The following is a 17,210-nucleotide window of genomic DNA, read 5'->3' as shown; positions in this document are numbered from 1 at the left end:
CTCAAGGCCATGACATGCTTGTATTCTTGTGGACATTACTATGAGACGCACATGGTAAAGTCAACGCTGAAATTTAGTTGCACATTCATAGTTCAATAAAAAGTAGTCTCTTATAACATAATTCTTTATTTTATAAAGTAGCTAAGTTTACAATATTTTTCTTATTAGATAGTTTTTCGCAAAATTCAAAATTTATATGGTAGATTTTTTATAAATTTACCCGTAAACAATTATACAACATTTTTGATGGGTTGATGGGTGTGTATAACTTAACTTTTTAGTGCTATGTAATAATGCAACAAGTCCCCTAGACAATAACGAGATGCTAATACGTGAGAGTGATAAGGCTATTGAAGCCTCACCTTTTGCATACACGTCGGACCATTGTTATGTACTTTCTCTGTCAAACACAAAATAAACTACATATTTTTTGTATGTTTTAAAATAAGATGATTAGTTTGAACCATTATTATGTACTTTCTCTGTCCACTTACACCATTTTTGCATGCTCCTTAAGAAAGTGATCAAAGAAGATAAACAAACAAATCAACTAAAATAAGTGAAACAATAACGGCCGAATCTCTGGTTGATGTTAAAATAATATGGTCCCAAAATAATTTCATCATTTTATACGTCTGTTGTATTCAGTCTTTTTATGAAATTGCATATGAAAGATATACGAAATAGGTTGCAAGTAGAAGAAAATGGAGAAATTTGAGTTTGTATTATCTGAAATTATCTTAGAATTAGGCAACCTTGAAGTCTTGAACTAACTTTTTTTTGTAGGAGAAATTATTTTGATTAGTGGACAAACAATGAACATGAACGAACCGAACCTAAAAAGGAGGCCAAGGTTGTAAAAGAGGCTCAAAAGCCCCATAGGCGGCCAACCATAAAACTAAAAGGGCAAAAAGGGAAAAAGGGAAAATTGGGAAAATCAGATTTCTCCCATAAACCCTAGCCATTATCGAAGGAGGAGGAGAAAAACCCTAAACCCCTCTTTCGCACTCTCTTTCTCTCTCCCCAGAAAATTAGCAGAAATGGTTTCAATTGCATCAATAAAGAAGAATATAGGGAATTTCACTACTAAACAGAAGAAGAAAGAAGAAGCTCCAATTGTGAAAAAGAAGAAAAATGTTGGGAATTTCATTACCAAGCATAAAAAGAAAGAAGAAGCTCCAGTGGTGAAGAACAAAAAGAACATGAAGAAAAAAATTGATGATTTATCATCTGGAGATGATGATTCAGAAGATGATGATGATTTTGTTATGTCTGGTGAAAGTTCTGATGATTCAGATGATGATAACCCACTTCAAGATGATTTTCTCGCAGGAAGTGGAAGTGATAATGACGATGATGTAGTAAAAGGTTAGTTTTTTTTGGTTCAGAAACCCCATTTTGCGTTTTTCTTCATTCGAGGTTACACCATTTTATTTAACCTAAAAGGTTAAAATGAGAAAATCCCATTTTGTGTTTATGTAGTATTGTTAATTTGAGAAAGCTACATTTTGTAATTTTGATGATAGGACTAAATATAAACTCTATTGTGCAGGAAATAAGGAGTATGATTCTGGTTCAGGTTCAGGTTCGGATTCTGATGATTCCGACGAATCAGACATAGAGAAGAAATCGAAAGCCATCGACGACAAACGAGCTAGGGAAGAGAAGGAAGCAGAAGAGGAATTACAGATAAATATACAGGAAGAATCAGATGAGTTTAGACTGCCAACCCAGGAGGTATATTGTTTTTGTTGGCTATTCCCTTTTACTTCTGTGTTGAATTTGATGAGATGAAATTAACTTTATGTTGGGAATGAATTGTAGGAGCTTGAAATAGAGGCTCTTGGTCCTCCTGATCTTCCTGGTATTCAGAGGAGGATAAAAGAAAGTAAGTGTTTTTCTTAGTCTCGAACTCTCAATGTTACGCAGAATCTCTATTTAGTTAATATTATACTACTAGAAATAATCACTTGTGCCACAGTAACAATCATGGCACAAGAAAATTTCTGTGCCTACACTATCTATCCACTCAAAATCAAGCCGTATACTCCCGTGGCTCAAGTGAGCTAGGTTAGAATTTACCACTGGAAATACAAGTTAGTGGCAAAATTTGAATTTTTTTGCCACTTTGATACCCGTGGCTAAACATATTCTTATGCCACGGGTTAAGCTGTGGCCAGAGTAGTGACCCATGACAAATCTTATCACTTAGCCACACGCATAACTGTGGCTATATTTGATTAGCGTATATTAACCTTTGATAAAAAAGTTCATCAGACTTATTATGTCACCAATCATGTATTCGTGTATAGGCTTTAAAGTCTTCCATTAGATCTGTCTGTAAACTGAAAAAACTAATACCTGATGAAAATAACTTTTATAACCTCATCCGGTCATCCCAAAAGTATTTATACATAAAAATCACTTCATCTGATCTCTTTACAAAAGGAACATAAACAATGTAATTGTGCTCTACTTGTAGCTAACTTCTCTAATACCGACACATTTATAATACTCTTCTGTAGCATATGCCAATAGCTCTTAGCATCCAAACACCATTTTTCCCGTGGCTAGATGTAAAATTGCCACGAATTTGAAACTTTCATTGCATAATTCGTGGCACAAGTGATGATTTATAGTAGTGATAAAATAATGCATTTCGCTGTTTTTGAATATAAGTCTAGCTGAAACTGCTTCACAATAGCTTTAATGACTTCCTTCTTTACTTCTATTATGAGTAGTTTTATGCTTATTTGTCTTGTAATGCCAATGCCTATTAGCGGCTTTTGTTTTAAGGAGATTCCATATGTTCAATACCTAATGCCTCTTTTATTCATGTTAGTTGTTCGCGTCCTTTCAAACTTTAGTTCTCTGAAACAAGAAGGGGCGTCAAGGAAAGATTACACTGACCAACTCCAAATAGACTTGTCTTCATACTATGGCTACAACGAGTTCATGATTGGGATGTTGGTGGAGGTATAGTGCTCCTGTTATGTTTCTACAATGAGGTTCTGTTTCTTTATCTCAGTGTGGCATTATTCCTGTTAGCTTACTGGTTTAACATTTACAGATGTTCCCAGTTGTTGAGTTGTTAGGGCTTATTGAAGCTTTTGAAAAGAACCGTCCAATGTGTATAAGAACTAATACCTTGAAGGTACCATTGTGTTTCTATGTATATTGACTATATTCTGTCTTTTATATTGGGCATTCATAGAAACTGTCTTTTGATGTAGACACGCAGACGGGACCTTGCCGATACTCTCTTGAACAGAGGAGTGAACTTGGATCCTTTGAGCAAGTGGTCAAAGGTAATTATAATTGTGCATGTTTTGTTGGGGAAATTCTGGTTTCTTATGTTGTTTGTGCCACTACCAGAATTGACTTTGAATGCTTTTGTAGGTTGGATTACAAATATATGACTCTCAAGTGCCGATTGGTGCCACTCCTGAATATATGGCCGGTCACTATATGGTAGTTTATCAATTTCTATAAAGTACACTGCTTTTCCGTACTGATTCCAGTTCAATTTACTTGATGTTTAAGTGGTTTCTTCTGTTATGCTGCAGTTGCAAAGTTCAAGTTCTTTCTTGCCAGTAATGGCTCTCGCTCCTCAAGAAAAAGAGAGCATTGTTGATATGGCGTAAGTAATCAATGTTGTTACTTTGCTTGTAATTTATACAAAGAAGATTTTTTTTTTCCAGCTTCCAAGGTCCTACACACCAGTCACCACCATTTCTTCTGAAAAGAAAGAGGAATGATGGGACTTCATGTACTATAGTTTCAGCAGTAGTGAAATGATTTCATTTGTTTTTCTCGTGTGATGACCTGTTCTCTTTCACATATCTATTCCAAATGGTTGTGATATGGTGTGTTTCTATGGTTCTTGCAGGGCGGCTCCCGGTGGGAAAACCACTTACATTGCTGCTCATATGAAGAACACTGGTACATTGATTTTCCCCCTCTTCTCCGTCTTCATGTTTGTATTTGGATTTTCATATTGACAAGGCTCTACGTTATTTTTCTAGATTCAGATACTGTTTTAGCTAGTTATTTCCTCCATTTATTTTTTATTGTATCATTTTGACGTTTCTACTATTGACATACTCTACTTTTGACTGTACTTTGTTTTTTATTCTCAAGGTGAAATATAATCATGTGAGATCTTGTTGTTTTGAATCTTGCTGTTTTCAGGCATTTCTTCTTCTTCCTGTTTTCTTTTCTTATCAGGCAGAGGGAAATAGGTTCATTCTGTTTTAATTCATGCTTAACTGGTGGGCGGGTTTTTATATATTGCTTTTTGTTTCTCCCAAGACTCGCCCCTTGAAGTATTTGATAAAACTGATTTTTTTTATAGAATGCAAAGGTGAATGTATGGATGAGATTTCTGAGTTAACTGCACATAAGAAAGAACAGAAAAATGATTTTGAACAATATGCAATCTAGCTGTGAAGCTGTAACCAATCCCTAAAGAAGCTCCTGTTTTAAATCCAGTGCCATTTTAAGAAAATCAGTTGATCTGTAAGATCTTTGTATGATCACCTTCTTTAATATTGTTGCATGTAAAAGCAGCAGTGCTTCCATAGCTCCTCTTTATCAACATATTTATTTTTGGAAGATGCTTTCTTTGGCGTTTAAACATGTTAAAATGATAAGTGTTTACTTTGATTTAAAAGTTGTTGATGAAGCTCTGCTAGAGGTTTTACTTGTTAAAATAATTGTTTTAATAGACTTATATTTGGCACTACCTATGGCTCAATCATACTGTACTATGACTATGTCTTGCAGCGTGCGGCACGCTAATCGCTAACCTAATCTTAAGGACATAAATCCATGGTTTATTTGTCCTGAATTCATCTTATAGAAGTTCTGATTTATTGATCTACTTGTAGGGTTATTGTTTGCAAACGAGATGAAAAAACATAGGCTCCATTCTTTGTCAGCAAATGTTAGCCGCTTGGGGGTGACTAACACAATAGTGATAAACTATGATGGAAGAGAGGTTTGATTATTTTTATATGCTTTGGTTCTGGTTTTGTAATCCTGTCTTCGTACCTTTTTTATCCTTTTTCTCGTCCTTTTCCCTGATGTAATGCCGTGATTGACTTCAATTTCTCCCCTACTAATATGCTAAAAGTTTAATCTAGTTAGGTAGATGGATGTTAAAGAGTATCTTAATTATTTTCTTGTACATGTAGCTTCCGAAGGTATTGGGAGCCAATTCACGCGACAGAGTACTACTGGATGCACCTTGCAGCGGAACTGGGGTAAGCAGTTCAATTATTGATGTTTTGTTCGTAATTCCTTGGCTGCTTTTAGTAGAACTGTTTGTAAATGAATTCTTAGTTGAAATTTATTAAAATATATCAAGGGTTCTTAAATTTACCTCTATATATAGATCGAAATTCAAGCAAAAGCCCTGCAGTAGATTTGAACTAACTATATTAGTACTCCACATCAATGTAAAGTAAGCCCTCTTTTTGTGCTCGCTAGTTGTCGCACAGTCCCCCAAGTTATACAAATTTCTTTGGTTTCGAGGGTTAAATCTTTAATGTAATACATTCCTCTTTTTGCGTAAAAAAAAATCACTATAAAGTAAGATCTACTTCAGTACTTTTTAGACTTTGTTTTTTCTGATTTTTCCATTATTTACTTTTTCCATTTGTTCCACACTTGTATTTTGAACTCTGATGTTTCACCTACCCCATTTATGTTCTCTGCGTGCCTGCACATGTGCTTAGAAGTCTAAAGTATATATGCATTCAAGTTATTTTCTACTTCTTGCATAATTTTATTTTCTTTTGGGTAAAAAAATATTGCTAGAAGATTTAGTTTTGTGGGTTATGGCCTAGTCATACATCCTACTCAAGAGTACTGGGTCCCCCTCCCCCCCCCCCCCCCCCTTCAAACTTATGTGAGGCTTTTGTAAATTTTTTATGTAAAAGTAAAAAAAACAAATTTGTTTTTGAGTTTCTCATGACTTTATGAGCTTCTCTAGTCTAATTCGAGCTTTCATTGAGTCAAGTATCTCGGGAGCAGACTGACATGATTTTGCTTTTTGCTTTGTCATATATTTGCAGGTGATATCCAAGGACGAATCAGTAAAATCCACTAAAAGCTTTGAAGAGATACAGAAGTGTGCGCACTTGCAGCAGGTATCAAACTGTTATGAATCTTGTTTGAATTTCACTAGTACATTGTACATTACTGTCTCAACCCGTCGTTAATTTTCGAGGCATGGTATGTGTGCTATGTAAAATAGTAAAATACAAAAGGTTGGTCATGGTCAAGGTACATTTTCGAAGCAACTATTGTAACCTAGTTTTATTGGTGGTTGGGGGGTTGTTGGCCTGTAGCTTTGTTGTCATAATAGGAATCTTTTTTTAATCTTCGCTAATATTAACATGTTGAATCCTGTCTGCAGCAACTTCTCCTAGCTGCTATTGATTTGGTGGATGCAAATTCAAAAACTGGGGGATATGTTGTGTATTCGACATGTTCCATCATGGTTATGGAGGTTTGTGAAATCGGATACTATGTTTTCTGTCATTTTTTATCCCCTGTTCCCTCCTAATTTAGTATCTTGCAGAATGAAGCAGTTGTTGACTATGCCTTGAAGAAACGAAATGTAAAACTAGTCTCATGTGGACTAGACTTTGGAGTGAAAGGGTAAGCTTAATTTCCGAGTTCTTTTTCGTCATATGGGTTTATTCAGAGGATTTAAGTTGTCTGATGATATCCCTTTTTTCTCAGGTTCGTCAACTTTAGGCAATATCGATTTCATCCATCATTAGAAAAGACGAGGCGGTTCTACCCCCATGTGCATAATATGGATGGGTTTTTTGTGGCAAAGGTAAATCTACTGCCCGTCTCACCAGAACAATAAAGTGGTAGCCTATATGTTGTCATTTGAGTATGAACCGTGCATTAGCATAAGTTTAGGCAGACCATGACACCTTACCAATAATTGTATTTGGATTATGGGACTCTGCTTGATTTATCCTTTTCTTTTATAAATACAAGCCCAACAGTTAGCAGCGTTATCTATGGTATGTCAGTATGGATATCTCGATATTTTTTATGCACATATTAGTAGAGAAAAACTAAGAGAAAGTTAATAACTCCCAGAAATGTGCTTGTAATGTGAATGTTATTGACCCCCTTTTCTAATTCCAGGGCTAGGTCTCGGATAATCCTAACTTTTGAGAATCATGGGTTTTGTACTATTACCCAATTGAAATGGTACCTGAGTATCATTGCTATTGGGGAAGGACTGTTTTGTGTGTGTTTGGAGGGTTGGTTAATTGGTATACAATGAATCTTCAAAGTAGGATTTGGTTTCTACAGTATTCTATGCTGGTAGTTTTTGTGTTGTTGGAATGATCCTGATTTAATGATGTGATGTGCTTGCTGCATTGTATGCTGATGTTTTTGTTATTTCACTTTGCAGTTGAAAAAAGTAAGTAACACAAACCCCACTCCAAAATCTGATATTCCATCAGAAATAGTAGGGAAGGATGTCGATGTCAGTGATGAAGAGGATGCTGATCAACCGAAATCTAAGAAGCGACAGAGGGAAGAAGATGATACGCCACAAGAGAATGGGGATTCGGGTGACACTAAGAAGAAGCCTTCTTCTAATCTCGTAGAGAAGAAGAAAAAGACCTCAAAGACGACTAATAAGGAGAATGAAAGCGAAGAATCACCTCCGAAAAAGAGGAAGAAAAGAGTATTCCCATCTCGTGAAGAAGTTTCAAAAGCAAGGTGAGCAACTGATAACTAGAAGCTTGAAGATTTATGGCCTGTTACATTTATCCATGAAATAATATCATGATTGCCTTTTTTTTTTTTTTTTTTTTTTATAGTCAGAGTAAAGTTTTTGCTTATAATATTGATCTAGATCAGTTAATTCCTAATTCACATAGATATTGTGTTATGTACTGCATCTGATAATTGTGCGTTAAAACGTGTTCAGGGAAGAAAAAAGAAACTTGCTCAGGGAAGAAAAAAGAAATATGCCCCCGAAAGACAAAAGAGAAGGAGGGTTGAAGAAAAAGAAGGTTGATGGCAAGAAGAAAGGTCGTAAATGATCCTTGAGCAGAACTTCGCAAAACCTTGCTGTCAAGAATGCTGTTTACTAACAGGATGAACAGATTCTATTAGTTCTAAAGTTTTGTATCAGTTTATTTATTTTTTGTTTCCAATTTTGTGTAAAATTTTAGGAGTAATTTATATGTTTTCTCTCTAGTTAAAATCGATGTTGTAGAAAATTTTGGTCCTTCAAACAACTGGAAGGACAGGTCTTGATTACAGGCACATTACTCTAAAATTTTAGTGTAATTTTTCGAATTTCAGATACCTATTTTTATCAAACATGAACTTATTTGTTGTATACGCCTATTTCAATTCTTTTTTGTGTTGTTGATTAATTTGATTCTTTTGATGAAGTTTTTGTATGAGTGATTGATCCATGGTGAATTTTTGCGTCTCCAAAAACAATGAATATTCCATCTGTTACATAATACTGGCAAAATTTGTGTTTGGGAGTAGGTTTTGGAATGTTCGTGTATAGTATATGGAAATGAATAAGTTCATTAGTGGTGATTTTTTTGAATGTTTGTGTGAGAAAAACAGTAAAGAATTGATGCATGTGAAGTAAAAAAGGAGAAAGAATTAGTGGTCTGATTCCAAAAAAGGAAGTGTTGTAATTATTTAAAAATGATCGAAAGAGGCAAGTGTTGCAATTATTCAAAAACGGAGAGAAGCAAACAACTCATTCAAACAATACAAAGGAATTGTCACCTAAATTACAACCTATAGTATTTACTTGTAGTCCGCTTGCATATCAAGTCACTATTCAGTGTTGATCTAGTCAAATGTCCATAGTCGAAGGGAAGTGAGGAACTCTCTTATTGTTAAAGTGTCTTCTATAGCGATGAACTTGACACTTGAGTAGTAAGGAATGTCAGGATAAAACTACTAGTATCCTTGGATACACACTTTTACGTAAGGTAGGCTATTCTTTGAAATTTATATTACACGTCATTTGATTGTTCACTATTTCGTACTAAGGAAAATAATGTACTTGTACGTTGTACCATGTAAAACTTAACACTTCAAGAAGGTACCAAATGAGCGTTCTTTCTCGGGATTAAACACCTTGTATGCGTCGTCAACGCTATTAAGCGACAAAGGAAGGATTCTTGGGCGATCTTCAACATTATTGCTGATGTAGAGAAGGATATTTCGAAGTTCGAGTCGATATATTTTCACCATTATTTTCGGAATCAAATCAGACGACATATTTTATGGCTAATTACGATTATACTCACCCTTCCATGTTCTATTGATTTAGATTGATCATTTTTCAGGGCCAATTCTAGTTTTTTGTTTTCCTTGTAAAAAAAGAATGGACATAAGTAGGCCATTAAATGGGATAGGGTCCATTTAAAAGTCTCTGACCCGAACCGTTTAAAACAAGTTGGGCCAATGATTACGTACTACACTACTACAGTCTACATACTTCGTATATGGGTGGTACATGGGTACGGGTCGGGGTACACGGTAACGGGTCCCAAAAAATCCGTCTCCTGCAAACCCGTCGCTGCTAATGATGAACTTTCCCTCTCCTATTTTCCGTTCTATTTATGTTAATAAGTTTCCTCTAATAAACATAAACCTTGAGGAGGAGAAAAACCCTAAACCCCTGTTTCTTTCTCCTCTGAAACTTAGCAGTAATGGGTACAATTCCAGCAAAGAAGAAGAAGAATGCTGGGAATTCCATTACCAAACATAAAAAAGAAGAAGCTCCAATTGTGAATAACAAGAACATTAATGATAGTTTTTTATCCGGAGATGATGATTCAGAAGATGTTGATGAATTTGTTATATCTGGTGAAAGTTCTTCTGATAATTCAGATGATGATAACCCACTTCAGGATGATTTCCTCGCGGGAAGTGGAACTGATAATGACGATGATGATGAAGAACAAGGTTAGTTTTTCTTTTTTGGTTAATTTGAGAAACCCAAATTTTGTATTTTTCTAATATTGTTAAGCGAAATTCTCACTTTTACCATCCAATTTTTGCCAATGGTCGATAATTTTTTTCTTGTGTTGGTACCATGGTTGTGACTCTGTTAACAAAACTCCATTGAACACTTTGTATTTTTGTCTACCATTGTCAAACGTCAATAGTTGAATAGTACCATTGAGAATTTCCCCAATTGTTAATATGAGAAAACCCCAATTTGTATTTTTGTAGTATTGCTAACTTGAGAAAACCCCATTTTGTATTTTTGATGATGGGACTAAATATACACTCTAATGTGCAGGGAATAAGGAGTCTGATTCCGATGATTCCGATGTATCAGACATAGAGAGGGAATCGAAAGCCATCGACGATGAAAGAGCTAGGCAGGAGAAGGAAGCAGAGAAGGAATTACAGATAAATATACAGGAAGAATCAGATGAGTTTAGACTGCCAACCCAGGAGGTATACTATTTTTTGTTGGCTATTCCTTTTTGGTCATGTGTTGAATTTGATGAGATGAATATTAACTTTATGTTTACGCTATATTGGGAATGAATTGTAGGAGCTTGAAATAGAGGCTGTTGGACCTCCTGATCTTTCTGGTCTTCAAAGGAGGATAAAAGAAAGTAAGTGTTTTTCTTAGTCTCGATCTCTCAGAATCTCTATTTAACATCACTTGTGTGACAGTGACAATAATTTATTTAGTTAAATATACTACTAGAAGGCCTAATTAAAATATTCATACACTTAATTATCAAAAATATCTGTCACACTGTATAAAACTATAAAATGAAGCAACATATTCACATAGGCTAGCTTGATTATTTTTTGTTGTATTGCTTCTGATATCATACACCGCTTGATTACTGCTGGCGGGAATTGAAGTAACGTTGTTTCTGGGCATATATAGCGAAAATTTAATGTGACTGCAAAGACTGTTGTTCAAATAATAGATTCAGAACCGACTGACTTGAGGTAGCAATGGTAGCACTAGTTCCTTCCTCCTTTGGGTGTGCTGTGGGATTGACTCAATGTTACTCAGAATCTCTCTTTTACCTCGAGTACTCGTGTAAAATCCATTTATTTAGTTAAAATAATGCATTTCACTTTTTGAATATAAAGTCTAGCTGAAACTGCCTCACAATATAGTCTTGATGACTTGTTTGTCTCGCCATATGCTTGTTTTTTATAATGTCGTGGCACAAGTGTAAAAATTTCTGTGGCTATGCTAAAAAGCCACGGGATTGTCTCAGTGTTACCCGGACTCTCCATTTTAACTAGATTACTGGTGTAGGATTCATTTATTTAGTAAAAGTAATGCATTGTGTTTTGCTGAATGTATTGTTTGGTTGAGCTGCCTCACAATAGCTTTTATGAGTTCCTTGTTACCTCAATTATGATTAACTTTTTTTATATCTCACAACAAGTTTTTTTTTTATATGCTATCATGACTTTTAGTGCCTATTTTTTGAGATTCTTTATTTTCAACACCTAATGCCTCTTTTATTCATGTAAGTTGTTCGGGTCCTATCAAAATTTCGTTCTCTGAAACAAGAAGGGACAGATAGGAAAGATTATACTGACCAACTTCAAAAAGACTTCTCTTCATACTATGGCTACAACGAGTTCCTGATTGGGATGTTGATGGAGGTATAGTGCGAATATTATGTTTCTACAATGAGGTTCTGTTTCTTTATCTCAGTGTTGCATAATTCCTGTTAGCTTAATGGTTTAACATCTACAGATGTTCCAAGTTGTTGAGTTATATGAGCTTATTGAAGCTTTTGAAAAGACACGTCCAATGTTTATAAGAACTAATACCTTGAAGGTATCACTGTGACTTAGGCTTCTATATATATTCTGTCTTTTATTTCACATCAAGTTTCAACCGTACTTTTTGTATTGGACATTCGTAGAAACTCATGTTTTTTGTTGTAGACACGCAGACGGGACCTTGCTGATACTCTCTTGAACAGAGGAGTGAACTTGGATCCTTTGAAGTGGTCAAAGGTAAATATAATTGTCATGCGACTCATGCGCAATGGAAATATTCTGGTTTCTTTAGTTGTTTGTACCACTATGAGTGTTGACTTAGAATGCTTTTTGTAGGTTGGATTACAAATACATGACTCTCAAGTGCCAATCGGTGCCACTCCTGAATATATGGCCGGTCACTATATGGTAGCTTATCTATTTCTATAAAGTACACTACTTATCCGTACTGATTCCAGTTCAATTTACTTGATGTTTAAGGGGTTTCTTCTGTTATGCTGCAGTTGCAAAGTGCAAGTTCTTTTCTGCCAGTGATGGCATTAGCTCCTAAAGAAAAAGAGAGCATTGTTGATATGGCGTAAGTAATCCATGCCGCTACCTTGCTTGAAGTTTATATAAAGATATATATTTGTTTCTTCCCCACTCCCCGCCCACTTATTATGAAAAAAGAGAGAGAGAATGATAAGGCTTCATGTTCTCTAATTTCAAAAGTATTTTTTTCTTGTGTGTGATATGTTGACTCAGTTTTTCCTGTTGGTATCCATAATAATAGTGAACTTTGCAGCTAGTAAGATAGTATTCCAGATGGTTGTGATATGATATGTTTCTATTTTTCTTGCAGGGCGGCTCCTGGTGGGAAAACCACATATATCGCTTCTCATATGAAGAACACTGGTATATTTATCTTTCTCACCTCTTTTATCCCGTTCATGTTCTTATTTGGCTTTTCATATTTACAAGATTTTAATTTCTTGTTTTAACTTCAAATACTGGTTTAGCTAGTTAGTATTGAATGTTGCTGTTCTCAGGTGTTTCTTATCCTTTCTGTTTTCTTCTTTTAACTGGCGGAGGGAAATAGGTTCTTTCTTTTTATTTCTTACTCATAACGAGTTGAGGCCTTTTATAACTTGAGTTTTTGACCTTTTCGTTTATCCAAATACTGGTGGGTTGAAGTACTGAGTATTTGATAAAACTAATTTATTTCTAAAGATGAGAATTCTGGAGGTAACTGCACATAAAGAAATAACAAAACCCATACTGAACAATATGCAACATGGCTTTAAAGCTGTCGCTAAGTTGGATAGACTACCACTCTCCTAAAAGGGCGCTACTAAACAAAAGAAGGCGAAGAAGGGATAGCACCTTTGAAACTAGGAATCTTTGTTAAACTAAGATGGCAGAGAAAGTTTAGCTAACAAGTCCCTTCAAAAGCTCCTGTTTAATTGTATTAGAAGAATATCAGTTGATCTTTGTATGATAACCTTTTGTAATATCACTGCGTGTAAAAGCACATTAAAGCAGTAGTGGATCGTTAGATTCTGTTTCCTCTTAATCAACATGGTTGACTAGAAGATGTTTGCTTTGGCGTTTGAAATGTTAAATCATTATGAAGATCTGCAAGAGGATATACTTGTTAAAAATCATTGTTTCTGTAGACTGATATTTGTCACTACATTTGGCTCAATTATACAATTCTTTGAATATGTCTTGCAGTGTGGGTCGTGTTGCACAAAATCTAATACCAAGAGCATATATTCATGGTTAAATTGTCATGAATTCATCTTATAGAAGTTCTCATTTCAATTGATATTCTTGTAGGGTTATTGTTTGCAAACGAGATGAAAAAGCAGAGGCTTCATTCTTTATCAGCAAATATTAGCCGCATGGGGGTGACTAACACAGTAGTTATAAACTATGATGGAAGAGAGGTTTGATTATTTTTACTGACATGTTTAGATTCTTGTAAAGAAAATTAATACTGTGTTTGTACCTTTTCATCCATTTTCTCGTCCTTTTTCATTTAAGAGTTTTGCATGCCTATCTTGATTATTTTGCTTTTACATGCAGCTTCCGAAGATATTGGGAGCCAATTCACGCGATAGAGTACTATTAGATGCACCTTGCAGTGGAACAGGGGTAAGCAGTCTAATTTTTGATATTTTGTTGGAGTCACAGGTTCTAAACATTTGATGTGCATTTGGTAATTGTTCTTCCAACACAAGTATAAACCTCCTGTCACAATCCATTCAAATTCTTAGACTAGGGGTGCTAAACTACTAATAGATTGAGGTTGATTTGAGAACAATTTGACTCAAAAAGGGTTCATATCTTTGCCTCAACCTTTATTTTTTAAATAGCACCTCAGGCATAGGGGTACAGGCCACATCCTTCCATGTCCAGCAACCTGGCCTATGACAGGTACTATGTTGTGTGCTCCTCCGGCTAGGTTTGAGACGTAGTGCCTTGACTGCTTTTTCATAGAAATGTGTGAAAGTGAGAAGATCTGAGTTGAAATTTGTTAAACTACCAAAATCTCTCAAATTATGTCTTACCTAAGTATAAAGATCCAAATTCAATCGAAAGCCCTCACTTAACTGCATTAGATTTTGTTGAACAAAATTTCAAAAGCCTAAGGTGTAACTCACTATCTACTTCAGTACTTTGTAGATTGTATTTCTCTGTTTTTTTTATTATTTGTTTGTGCCATTCCTTCTGCACTTGTATTTGATATCTGCTGTTTTTCCTGCCCTCATTTGTGTTCTGTGTGGCGTGTGCTTTTTTGTAGTGTAAAGTGTGTGCTTAGTAGTGTAAAGTACATATGCATCCATTCAGGTTACTTTTAAATTCTTACTGTCTTAAGTAAATTTAATTCTTTTGGATAATTTTTTTTTTTTCAAATAGTGTTGTGGTTTATGGCCTGTCATTCAGCCCTCTCAAGAATACGTGATGTTCTCCCTTTGCAAAGGACATGTCTAGTTCGAGCTTTTATTGAATCAAGTAGCTCGCTAACAGACTGTAATTATTTTACTTTGTCATGTATTTGCAGGTGATATCCAAGGACGGATCTGTAAAATCCTCTAAAAGCTTTGAAGATATACAGAAGTGTGCACACTTGCAACAAGTACCAAACTGTTTCAGATCTTGTTTGAATTTCACTAGTACATTACTGTCTCAACCCATCATTATTTTTTGAGGCATGATATGTGTGCTATATAATGCAAAAGTTTGGTCAAATGTTCAAGGTTCATTTCTGAAGCAACTATTGTTGTAGGTTTGTAGGTTTATTTTCATTATAAGATTATTATTTAATCTTGGCTAATATTTACATGTTTACCCCTGTCTGCAGCAACTCCTCCTAGCTGCTATTGATTTGGTGGATGCAAATTCAAAAACCGGAGGATATGTTGTGTATTCAACATGCTCCATCATGGTTATGGAGGTTTGTGAAATCGAAGAATGTTTTCTGTCATTTATTATCTCCTGTTCCCTCCTAATTTAGTATCTCGCAGAATGAAGCAGTTGTTGACTATGCCTTGAAGAAACGGAACGTAAAACTAGTCTCGTGTGGACTAGACTTTGGAGAGAAAGGGTATGCCTACTTTCCGAGTTCTTTTTGGTCATATGGGTTTATTCAGAGGATTTAAGTTGTCTGATGATAATCCCTTTTTTCTCAGGTTCGTTAACTTTAGGCAATATCAATTTCATCCATCATTAACCATGACGAGGCGTTACTACCCCCATATGCACAATCTGGATGGTTTTTTTGTGGCTAAGGTAAATTTTACTGTCTGTCTCACCACCAAAAATGTGGTAGGCCTAGATTGAAGACATGCTTGTCTTTTGTTTCCATGAATCACTACAATATGATTTGGTTTAATGATATGATGTGTAATTTACTGCATTTTTTATTTGATGTTTGTGTTATTTCACTTTGCAGTTGAAAAAAGTAAGCAACACAAATCCCACTCCAAAATCTGATGTTCCATCAGAAATAGTAGGGAAGGATGTCGATGTCAGTGATGAAGAGGATGCTGATGAACTGAAATCTAAGAAGCGGCAGAGGGAAGAAGATGATAAGCAACAAGAGAACGGGGATTTGAGTGATACTAAGAAGAAAGGGACCCGAAAGACAGCTATTAAGGAGAACGGCAAAGAAGAATCACCTCCGAAAAAGAGGAAGAAACGAGTCTTTCCATCTCGTGAAGAAGTTTCAAAAGCAAGGTGAGCAACTGATAAGGTTTACGCCCTGTTAAAGTATCCATGTAATGTAAAAACATTGTTATATCTTTTACACTGAAACCTTTGAAACAAGGTGTTTTTTTTGCCTTGAAAATGTGCAGATTTTATGCTTGTGTTGTATCTGACAATTGTGTGTTTAAACATTTTCAGGGAAGAAAAAAGAAACATGCTCAGGGAAGAAAAGAGAAATAAGCTCAATGAAGAAAAACGAAATATGGTCAAGGAAGGAAAAAAAGAAGGGTTGCGGAAAAAGAAGGTAGATGGCAAGAAGAAAGGCGGTAAATGATCCTTGAGCAGACTTCCTGAAACCTTGCTGTCAAGAACATTTTTTGTTTAGGAGTAGTTTATATGTTTTACCCTTGAGAGGTTAATTTTTAGGATCAGATCATATGTTACAGGAATATGTTTATGGATTATAGTGTAATGTATTACTCTGAAATTTCAGACGCGTATTTTGTCAAACGAGAATTTGTTCATTACATTTTGCCTATTTCAAGCAGATGATTTTTGTTGCCTAATCTATGAGGTAGGAAATTTTTCTAAGTCCTGATATTCCTGAAGTGTCTTATATAGTTCTGTTGAGAAGTGGAACTGATAAATGGAGTACATAGTATCTCTACTAGCCTGTAGTACTTCATGTTCTAAGAGTTGGTATGCTATTCTTTGAAATTCAACTAACATGTCACATATTGTCATATTGGTGGTTGATGGTATTGCTATTCTTTTACTTCTTGTGGTTAATCAAATGATACCTAATCTTTTAGAACACAAAATTTTGTGTACCATTGTGCCACGTGTTATGTCATGTCATTAATTTACTCCTTTTTTTTTCCCTTTTTAAATATCATTTATTTTCGGTATTTGCAAAAAATGACATTTTATCTAGGTTGCACCAAAACGGACACAGACACAATACGGGTACGGGGATACGCCTTCCTAAAAATGACGGACACGGGGACACGGGAAATAATAATATTAAAATAATATACTATATCAAAGAAAATTAAAATTATTAATAAATTAATATGCAAAAAGTAATGAAATTCATTAATGACATTCAAATAAGAAAATAGAACTATACTACATAAAATGACATGATAATCATCTCCTCTCGATCACATCCCTCATTTTTGTTCTTCCCTTTTAATAACTTTCACTCCTCCTAAATA

The 17,210-nt window shown here is 35.1% G+C and overlaps 2 protein-coding genes across 2 annotated transcripts; both read left to right on the top strand.

The window, feature by feature from the left end:
* The first annotated feature begins 917 nt into the window (after positions 1-917).
* On the top strand, positions 918-8,389 carry LOC110782071 (26S rRNA (cytosine-C(5))-methyltransferase NOP2B). Its single transcript, XM_021986142.2, has 17 exons — positions 918-1,368; positions 1,553-1,737; positions 1,825-1,888; positions 2,843-2,976; positions 3,071-3,154; positions 3,234-3,308; positions 3,400-3,471; positions 3,567-3,640; positions 3,890-3,942; positions 4,890-4,999; positions 5,196-5,264; positions 6,078-6,152; positions 6,422-6,514; positions 6,587-6,666; positions 6,751-6,850; positions 7,448-7,761; positions 7,973-8,389. Exons 1-17 carry the CDS (start codon positions 1,041-1,043, stop codon positions 8,085-8,087), a joined length of 2,025 nt encoding a protein of 674 aa, XP_021841834.2. The 5' UTR covers positions 918-1,040; the 3' UTR covers positions 8,088-8,389.
* A 1,269-nt stretch (positions 8,390-9,658) lies between these two features.
* LOC110782072 (26S rRNA (cytosine-C(5))-methyltransferase NOP2B) lies at positions 9,659-16,559 on the top strand. The gene is made up of 17 exons (XM_021986143.2): positions 9,659-9,990; positions 10,331-10,491; positions 10,592-10,655; positions 11,546-11,679; positions 11,774-11,857; positions 11,968-12,039; positions 12,139-12,210; positions 12,306-12,379; positions 12,644-12,696; positions 13,621-13,730; positions 13,870-13,938; positions 14,849-14,923; positions 15,149-15,241; positions 15,312-15,391; positions 15,477-15,576; positions 15,740-16,023; positions 16,192-16,559. Exons 1-17 carry the CDS (start codon positions 9,735-9,737, stop codon positions 16,325-16,327), a joined length of 1,917 nt encoding a protein of 638 aa, XP_021841835.2. The 5' UTR covers positions 9,659-9,734; the 3' UTR covers positions 16,328-16,559.
* The last annotated feature ends 651 nt before the right edge of the window (positions 16,560-17,210 follow it).

Source organism: Spinacia oleracea, chromosome 2 (assembly GCF_020520425.1).
Source record: "Spinacia oleracea cultivar Varoflay chromosome 2, BTI_SOV_V1, whole genome shotgun sequence".
Taxonomy (NCBI): Eukaryota; Viridiplantae; Streptophyta; class Magnoliopsida; order Caryophyllales; family Amaranthaceae; genus Spinacia; species Spinacia oleracea.
This window is presented reverse-complemented; position numbering and strand designations above follow the sequence as displayed.

Excerpts from the sequence above, each read along its gene's own strand:
- LOC110782071 (XM_021986142.2), top strand. The coding sequence starts at position 1,041 with ATGGTTTCAATTGCATCAATAAAGAAGAATATAGGGAATTTCACTACT. Across the intron at positions 1,369-1,552 it reads TGACGATGATGTAGTAAAAG|GAAATAAGGAGTATGATTCT; the intron begins GTTAGTTTTTTT and ends TCTATTGTGCAG. Across the intron at positions 3,943-4,889 it reads TGCTCATATGAAGAACACTG|GGTTATTGTTTGCAAACGAG; the intron begins GTACATTGATTT and ends ATCTACTTGTAG.
- LOC110782072 (XM_021986143.2), top strand. The coding sequence starts at position 9,735 with ATGGGTACAATTCCAGCAAAGAAGAAGAAGAATGCTGGGAATTCCATT. Across the intron at positions 13,939-14,848 it reads CACCTTGCAGTGGAACAGGG|GTGATATCCAAGGACGGATC; the intron begins GTAAGCAGTCTA and ends ATGTATTTGCAG. Across the intron at positions 14,924-15,148 it reads AGTGTGCACACTTGCAACAA|CAACTCCTCCTAGCTGCTAT; the intron begins GTACCAAACTGT and ends CCCTGTCTGCAG.